Raw genomic sequence first — 8964 nt, forward strand, 5'->3', positions numbered from 1 at the left:
CTCTCTCACTGTTTACCAAGCTCTTCTCAGACCAGGATGTTGCCTCAGACCATCACCCTGACCCCAGACCTCTCTGACCCTGACCACCAACCATTCCAGGTATACTCCTCACTCCACAACTCCTGGCTGCCAGGGTATCCTCTCCCAGCCCCCTGGCCTCCCGACAGGAGTGGGGCTCCCCTTCAGCCTCTGCCCCCCGGTCTGGTCTGGCCCAGCATATGCCAGAACCAAAGAGCAGGCAAGCCTGAGAAGCAGGCCAAAGGGTTGGGACCCGGTGGGAGGTCAGAGAGAGCAAGACCTGGAGTGGGACTAGACCAGCCCAGCCAAGGAGAAATCTAATAATGCCAGTCACATAGGTAGCTTTACTTTAGATTTTCTAGGAGCCACATTGGAAAAATATAAAAAGAAACAGGTGAAATTAATTTTAATAATACATTTTATTCAACCCAATATGTCCAAAATGGTATTTCAACGGTCAATATTAAAAAAAAAATGATATTTTACATCTTTGGAATCTTGTGTGAAAATTTTATACCTACAGCCCAATTCAGGTATTAAATTTTTATCCAAAGTACTTGGTCTATTTTTAGATTTTGTTAAATTTATAGTTGAAAAAATAGATTCACATCCTCGAGTTGTTTCAAATATACTTAAAAATTTTCCTATAACGGAATTGGGTATCAGTCTTTAAATTTCAATGAAATAACATTAAAATTATTTCCTGGGTTGCAGTAGCCGCGTTTCAAGTGCTTGTTAGCACCTCTCGCTAGTGGCTAGAAAGGGTCTGGAACACCGGACATGTGCAGGAGACCTGCCTCGGGGGTTCGTTGTAGCTCCTCCCATCCCTGGCCACTTGCCCAGAGCTGGCTGGTCAATGCGGACCTGAGGCGAGGGGACCACAGTGGCTTCCGGGATCGGCTAGTCTGGTTGCCCTCCTGGTCACCACCCTTAAGTGAGGAAAGCCTAGCATCTCCACGGCTTTCTGGGTCCTTCTGTGGCTCAGTACACCCAGGCCGTTCCAGCCCCGGCCAGGAGTTTCCCCTTCCGACCAAGCGCCCACCCACAGGAGGCCCGTGTCACCGGCTGCGTTTCACGTTTCTGCTCTCGTGAATAAATGCTTTTATTCTAAAAAGCATGTCGTACATGCCTAATGTAGCAACCACCAGCCTCCTGCCCAGTCGCGGTGACAAGATGTGAGGTTTACTGAGCACTGCTCTATGCCGGGCCCTTGATGAGAGCACGTCCCCTTACAGTAGCCCTGCCAGGTAGGTGGACCCCCACCCCTTTCGACAGCAGGGCTCGAGTGACCACATGGCCACAGCGCTGCGAATTGTCAGAGCAAGGATTTGATTTGAGGTCTTCTGGCTCCGACGCCTGCCCTTCCCACTTCATTACGCTGTAGCTCAAAAAGCAATCAGCCTGATTCTTGACAGTTGGACCGACCGAGCCCTCCTAAGACCCGGGATTTAAAAGTCCGAAGGCCGGGGTGGGTGGTCACAGGGCGCACGTCCCTTTCAGAGTTCCCCGCCTTCTGCGGAGCATTGTGACCACTAGAGGGCGCTGCACGGGTCAGGGGTCGTGGGCGCCCTGGCAAAGGAGGCGGCGGGTCACGGTTTCCTCCCTTTGCCCTGACCAGAGTCCCCGCCCAGCCCACACCTTTGTGAGCCCACAGCTGTCCTCATGTGGGCTTTGAGACGTTTTGTGTCACTCCTATAGTTGGAGGGGGAGCTTTGTTTATGAACAAGGCACTCGGTAGGAATTCTTTCATTGATTGTACTACGTCATAGATCTCGTTTACTGCCTCCTAGAAAATAGAGCTGGTTTGGGTTTTGGAGAGGACAGGGGTTTCAAAGACATAGGTATGAGTTCCAGCCTTGTGCCAGTAACTGACTGACTCTGAGTTCATTCATCCAACAGATATTTGTTGAGCACTTACTATGTGCCTGACACGGTGCTATTGTTGAAATAAATTGACTACTGAAGCTGGTGTAAGACTGCAAATGGCAGCAAAACTGCCATTTCAAGTTTCTAAAGATATATTAAAAACCAAGAACCCGTTGCTGTGGGCGGGGGGGAGGGGAGAGAAGAATGGGCAGATGGACGGCAAGAATGGAAGACTTTTTACCCCTTTTGGAACACTTTTCTGTATCTTTTTATACTTCCGATTTTTAAATCATGTAAATGTACGGTATTGACTTCCAAATAAAAACTTTCATTGCACAAAGCAACGATTACTTATGGATTCATCATAATAATTTCTGTGAAAAATTCTTTTGAAGACAGGCGCTGCTTAAAAATGTTTGGTTTTTTTGTTTTGTTTTGTTTTGTTTTTTTTTTGGATTATCACCTTTTTCAGAAAACGCTCTTTGCCCCATCCTCACCCCTCAAAGGCTTGGCGGAGTGGGCGCTGCAGCGAGACCTCCCACACAGCAGGTGGCGCTGCGCGCACCGCTCGCACCTCCTCTCGACACTTTCAGCAATGGCGGGTGATGGTGGGGGCCTCGCTCTGGGGGTGGCTATTTTGAAGCCTGATTGCAGATGCAGACGAGTGTCCCCACCCCGTGGGAACTCTGTCCTCGAGGACGGTTAGAGAAAACAATGGAGTTCTCTGTGCACCGTTCCGCGAAGGCCGGGGCGGCGGTGGCGGCGCGGAAGACGCAGGCCCGGGGAGAGCTCGCGCCGGTCGGCAGGCGAGGCAGTGGGCAGCCCCGGGGCGGGCGGGGTCCTGGGCGAGAAGTGAGCCGGCGGCCTGAGCAGGCGAGTGACTGAGCTGGGCACGGGGGCAGTGGGGAGGTGCGGCGCAGCGAGCGGGTCCCGAGCTGACAGATACACTGCGGAGCCGGGACGGCGAGCGAGCGGGCGAGCGAGTGCAGGGCGCAGCCATGATCACGTCAGCCGGTGAGTGCTGCCGCAGCCGGCGCCGAAAGGGAGGAGTCGCCGCGCCGGCTTTTAGCTGAGTCAGGGCCGGTGACTGGGCACCTCCCGGCGCAGCGCCGGCCTGCGCGGCCCCTCGTTGCCCCAAACCCAGTCCTGGCCCGGGGACGGGCAGTCTGTCCGGGTCGGCCACCTCGGCGCCCCTCTCCAGCCACACCCCCGTGCCCGGACCCCAGGGGCTTCCGGAGCCCTCCTCCGCCGCCGAGGGGTTTTTCTTAATTCTGTTCCTCCTGAAATGGGCTGTGCGGGGCCGTCCGATCCTCGTCCTTCCTCGCAGGTGGTTGGGCCGGAACGGCCTCCCGGTGCGGCGGGACAGTGAGGCAGCTTAACTACTGCTGAAGTGCATCAGCTCCGTTCTCTTTAGTGTGAAAGCTGGAATTATATTGGAAGCGGGTCGGTTCTGGGTCTACTTCAAGGATATTCAGTTAAAGCGCCCATAGAACTTTCGTGTTTGGTGAAGACGACACTCTTTGAAGATGGCATTATACTGAGAAGCAACCTACGGTTCTGAGCCTAGGTGCTCAGTAAATATCCTTCACTGGAGAAGGAACTGATGGGTGTGCGGAGCAGGTTTCATACACTTATTTAACCATTGCATAAATAAGTTAATGTAATGACGGTTGAAATAGGCTCAACTGTAGAGATCAAGTTCAAGTGGTGACTTTTAACACCGCCTCCCCTCCCCAACACGCGCGCGCGCACACACACACACACACACACACACACACTACAGATTCATTTGCTTATAGCTGTCCACAGCCTTGGTGCTTTTTTCTTGTCTTCTTACACACTCTTTTCTCGTCCTATTTTCTCTATATTTGTCCCACAAGTATTTTGTAAACAACGGGTGATCAGAAGTCAGTAACTTTAAGGAGCTCAAAACCATATTTTTATGAGAATTGCTTCAAGAAATTGGTGGAGATGCCCAGAGACATGGTAGTCATTTTCAAAGATTTGAAAAGCTGTTACCTGTGCTTGGAATTAGACATTTGTCTCCAAGAGCTAGAAGTGATTGGGAGGTGAATTTTAATTTAAGGAAGAGCTTTACCAGTCAGAGCTCTTTACAGAAAAAATATGCACTAAGCTTTTTGCCACCTGTAAATGAAGGCCTCATTCTATTTCATATCTATCCATTACCATTGCTTCTTAGCCCACACCTTATCCTCGTCCCTGGCCTAGTTACCGGAACAGCCTTCAGACTTTGTTTCTCCACTGTTACTCCCATACAGTCTATTCTTTTTGTTGTAGTCGGAGTATTTTTAAAACCTTAATCATGTAATATTTCATTGCTTAAAACGCTCCAGTGCTTTTCATTGTGTTAAGAGTAAAATCCAGAATCTTAACTAAATACTTCATAATTTGATTCCTGCCTCGTTTGGTACTGCTCTTCCTCTCTCACTACACCCTAATCATACTGGTCTTCTTTCCACACCTGGAATGTGTCAATTTCTCCCCTACCTCAGGGCCCCTGCACATTCTGTTCCTTCTTTCTAACTCCTCTCCCTCAAGTTTTCCCTTGGCCTTTCAATCTGCGGTCCTAGTTCGGATGTTAGTCTCTTCTGATCATTTTATTAAAACGTGCCTTTCTCCACTTCAGCTGTCCCCTCCCTTCATCACAGTTCCATAATTACTTTGTTTACTAGTCTGGTTACTGTCTTTCTCTCTCTGGTAGAATTTGGGGTAGGAAACTTGGTGTTTTCATAATTCTTGGAACATTGCCTAGCAGATGGCAGAAGTTCAAAAGTATGTCTTGAACGAAAAAAATTAGTCAATCAAATCAATAAGTCAGTCCCTAGAGTATTTTAAATAGAGACTGAAAAAGCATTTGGTAGGAATCAAATAGAATTTAAACCTGTCAAATGTGACAGGAGTAATGATTTTTAGGTCCTACCCAGAGACTCTGTGATGATAGTACAGTGTGTATTTGTTACTATCATTTGTTACATTTATTGGATTACTTATCAGTTTCTGCTCCAAACCTTTTGTCACCTTGTTTCCAGTCCTTTGGCTTATGTTGGTTTGGGATCTGTCCCTGGTGCTAAACAGGCTTGCATCATGGTTCAGGTGTGGGTTCATCAGTTTATTCATTCATTTATCTGCTAGGCACTAAGAACACAGTGAATAAGAGGTCGACATATACTGTTAAGTTTTTCAAGGGACTTGACTAGGAAAGGAAGTGGAGAAGTAGAGATAGGTCATTGCTGGAGGAAGATGTGAGACTGAGAGGGATTTTAGTGGTGGTGGTGGGGTTTTTTTTGTTTTTTTTAAACAGTATAGGCACATAAAGGAAAATTATGCCAAAAAGTTTTAAAACAGTAGTCTCCCACTCCTCTTTCCCCTTCCAAATCCCCAGAGGCAAACATTTTCAACTGTGTGATTTACATGACATCACGAGGGTTTGATAAGATAATTTTTAAACTTCAGAATATAAACCTTTACAGTTTTAAAGAAAAGCAATCATTCCTCTATATTTTTTCTAACTATCATGTATTTTAAATTTCTGTCTTAGCATATATTTCATAATTATGATACACTTTTTGTCTTATAGCTGGAATTATTTCTCTTCTGGATGAAGAAGAACCACAGCTTAAGGTATGAGTCGAAGAAAAATTAACTGGGCTTAGTATGTATACTGTGAAACTCTTTGAATTTAATGATATCCGTGTATCTTCCATCATTTAAAATAGCCATCCTGATCAGCCTATACCCAGTCATTGAAATCTAGTTCCCCGAGGACAGTATTTCAACAACAGCAGTTGGTTGTCCCTATAGTTTAACAAAGCTAAGGTGAATAAACCTAAATATGAGACCTGAATACCCCCTACCCCTCAGTTTCTTTATGAACAGCACAAAAAATTTGTTTTTTATGAGTCACATACTTGAAAATTATTTTCATTTGACAAAAATTTGAAATGTACTTCAAGTATCTCTAGATACTTGAATTCATTTATAATCAAACTAGCCACCTGAAGTCAACTCTGTATATTCAAAGAAGAAAAACATTATAAGGAATGATGTTATATGGCTAGTCTGATGTTTGATGATTGGAAACAGGAAATGCGTGAACCCAGGAGAAAATATAAGTCAGTTGGTAAATTTTGATATTGGTCATAGATTAAAAGTTTTAATAAATATGACAGAATTTGGCCATTGGTTTGTTGGAAACTTTATTTTAAAGCAGTGTAATGGAAAGTCTGTCTCAAAATTGAATTTTGATTTTATCTTCTACAGGAATTTGCACTACACAAATTGAATGCAGTTGTCAATGACTTCTGGGCTGAAATTTCTGAGTCTGTAGACAAAATGTAAGAAATTACTTTATTTCTATAAATTGCAATAAGGTAATTAACTTTAATTATATGTGGACGTGGGTCTTATGGTTTATAAATTCATTTAGACATTTACTGCTGCTAAATTGTGGCTTGAATATTTAGATTTGGGATTTTTAAGGAAAACCGCAGTTTGAACTAGGCCTATACTTCCTATTCTTTCAGAGAAGTTTTGTATGAAGATGAAGGTTTCCGGAGTCGGCAGTTTGCGGCCTTAGTGGCATCTAAAGTATTTTATCACCTGGGGGCTTTTGAGGAGTCTCTGAATTATGCACTTGGAGCAGGTGACCTCTTCAATGTCAATGATAACTCTGAATATGTGGAGACTATTATAGGTAATTATTTTCCATGTGCTAAAGCTTTATATTGTCAGCTGCTTTCTTGCTCTAGTGCATATAGCATTTTTTCCCCTGAGTTACTTTTTGATGTTGCCAGATTTCATTTTAATTGGAAGTTCATAAGCTTTCCACAATAATTTTATGCAGGCTGAGATTTTAGATCTAATTTCCAATTCTGTGCTTTATTATTTTTTGACATGAACTGTAACATTAATAACTAATAATGACATCTCACAAAATATTTTATGATTGAATCTTATTCAGAAACAGCTAACTTAACACAATGATAGACATCTCTAAATTATTATTAGTAACAAATGATAGCACTTTATAGAGTTATTTCTAATATAAGAAACCATTATTGAGTTTCTCCATTTTGCTAGGCACTATACCAGTCATGCTTCACACTATGGTTTCTTCCACAGCAGCTCTGTGAGGAAAGAACTAACCTTTTTTTAACAAATGACAAAACTTGGTGTTTCAAGATGATAAACACACATGGCTATTAAATAGGAGTGTCAGAATGTAAAACCCAGGCTTGCTTACTTCAGAATCCACAGTTTCTACTAGTAACCATTGTTTTCTCATTTATTTATTTTTGAAGTGAGGGAGCAGCACACAGGCAAGACTTCTTGTTCTCTATCTTGTAAGCTGAACCAACTATGTAAGATTTTGTTCAAAGATTTCGTATTTTTAAAAAGTGTTTGAAAACTTCAGATCTAGCAGATTAAAGAAGGAACAGCATACCCTTCAGACATGTCATTATGAATATCAAACTTTAGATATAGTCACAGAGAGCCCAAGGGTGTGTTCTCTGTCAAGAATATACAGTATGGATACTTTTTGAATTGCCGATTAAGAGGAGAGCCGCATTATTCATCTGAACCCTAAAAAGGAGAAAGTTGGTATTCTCTTTCAGAAATTGGGAAATGCTGCACAAGGTTGTCCAAAGGGGTACTTTCAAATGTCCCTGAAGTTCTAAGTAGGATTTTCTACGTTCAAGTTTTTGCTGTGATGGTATGAAATGGTTGCAGGTAACTTTATTGCTGTTGGGGGCTCACTGAATTGGAGTTTTCATCTATGACTCCTATGGAAAGAACAGATGGTTTTAAAGAATAGACCATATCATTTGAAACCAGAGCACTTTCCTACGTTAGGTTAGAAATGGGCGGTGAAATACACATCTCTTTTTTCTTATTTGAAGGGCTTTTTTGTGCATATTGATAATTTTTTCCAAAAGTGATCTGCAAGTGCTTGCAATGCTATCATTTTAGAAATCATGCTTTTAAACAGGACCATTGGTCCCTAAAGAGCTACGAGGTAGTAGTAGATACCTTCCCTGTCTCTAAACTGTTTATCATCGTAGCCCATAGAACGTGATTGTTGATCAACAGGCAAGTTCGGTTTGCTTTTCTCTATATGGAAGTAGGGTTCACCCTTCTAGATTTACAGGAACTGTTAGAATGGATTTTCTTTTAACGACAGTGAGATTTGTGAGAGGATACACAAAATATAATTTGGGAAAGGCTTCCTAGTGTTTTAATATCATAAAGGATACATTCTGAAAATTCAAGACTAATAAATCATCTCCCAGTTATGGTAAGACTTTTACTGAGAATGATTCTAAGATATAGTTATGACATAAACTTGCTAAATGAGAGCACAAATTTAAAAGTAGAAAGTACATTTTCCCTCTCAGTTATAATCAAGGAAAACTCCCTAAATTCTATAAATTTGAGGTTCCTCTTTAATGGGATGGAGATAATTTTTTCTCAATTAACTACATTTGTTTCAAAAGCTTATATTAAAGCCTGATGAAGACTTTCTGGAACCAAAATTGTTTAAGGTCTACTTTGTGACTGCCACTTTGTTCTTATTAACTGTACCTGAACCTGCGTAATTCTACCTAAATGGCCCTCGAATGTGGTATATTCCAGTTTATAAAAGTCCTTTGCTTCCCCCAAAATGTAGACCCATTTAACACAGACCATCTAGTGGGCCAGCAGTTCTTTATGCTCGTTCAAATCATTTCTGTTCCCTGAGGCTCTAGTTTGCAGCCGTTCTTGTACCCTTTGAAGGGGAGAGTGACAAGCCAATGAGTTATAAGAGGATAATTATTGTATATGTCAGTCGCATGTATATTTAATGGTGAGTGGCTATTTATCTTCTGTATGAAAGTGGAAGAAGGCTTAGAGAAATTCCCACTTTTGGTTTTTCCTAAAAGTTTAAGGTGCAATTGCAAAGTAGTATAAGTTGTAAACTTAAGTATTTCTCATCTAGTGTGCTGTTGGCACCCAAATCACGGTGAAATGTGAAAGCCAAATTGTGCACATGTACCACAATGAATTTTACCGCACATATAC

At 42.8% G+C, this 8964-nt stretch overlaps 1 protein-coding gene across 1 annotated transcript in view; it reads left to right on the plus strand.

Annotated features, from left to right (window-relative positions):
- Positions 1 to 2763: 2763 nt before the first annotated feature.
- Positions 2764 to 8964, plus strand: part of PSMD1 (proteasome 26S subunit, non-ATPase 1) — an 89272-nt gene continuing 83071 nt past the window's right edge. The window contains exons 1-4 of the mRNA XM_023523854.1: positions 2764 to 2898; positions 5483 to 5526; positions 6166 to 6239; positions 6429 to 6716. Of these exons, the coding sequence (XP_023379622.1) occupies positions 2883 to 2898; positions 5483 to 5526; positions 6166 to 6239; positions 6429 to 6716 (422 nt within the window). The 5' untranslated portion in view covers positions 2764 to 2882. The remainder of the gene's footprint in view (positions 2899 to 5482; positions 5527 to 6165; positions 6240 to 6428; positions 6717 to 8964) is intronic.

Source organism: Pteropus vampyrus, unplaced genomic scaffold, assembly GCF_000151845.1.
Source record: "Pteropus vampyrus isolate Shadow unplaced genomic scaffold, Pvam_2.0 Scaffold423, whole genome shotgun sequence".
NCBI classification, from domain to species: Eukaryota; Metazoa; Chordata; class Mammalia; order Chiroptera; family Pteropodidae; genus Pteropus; species Pteropus vampyrus.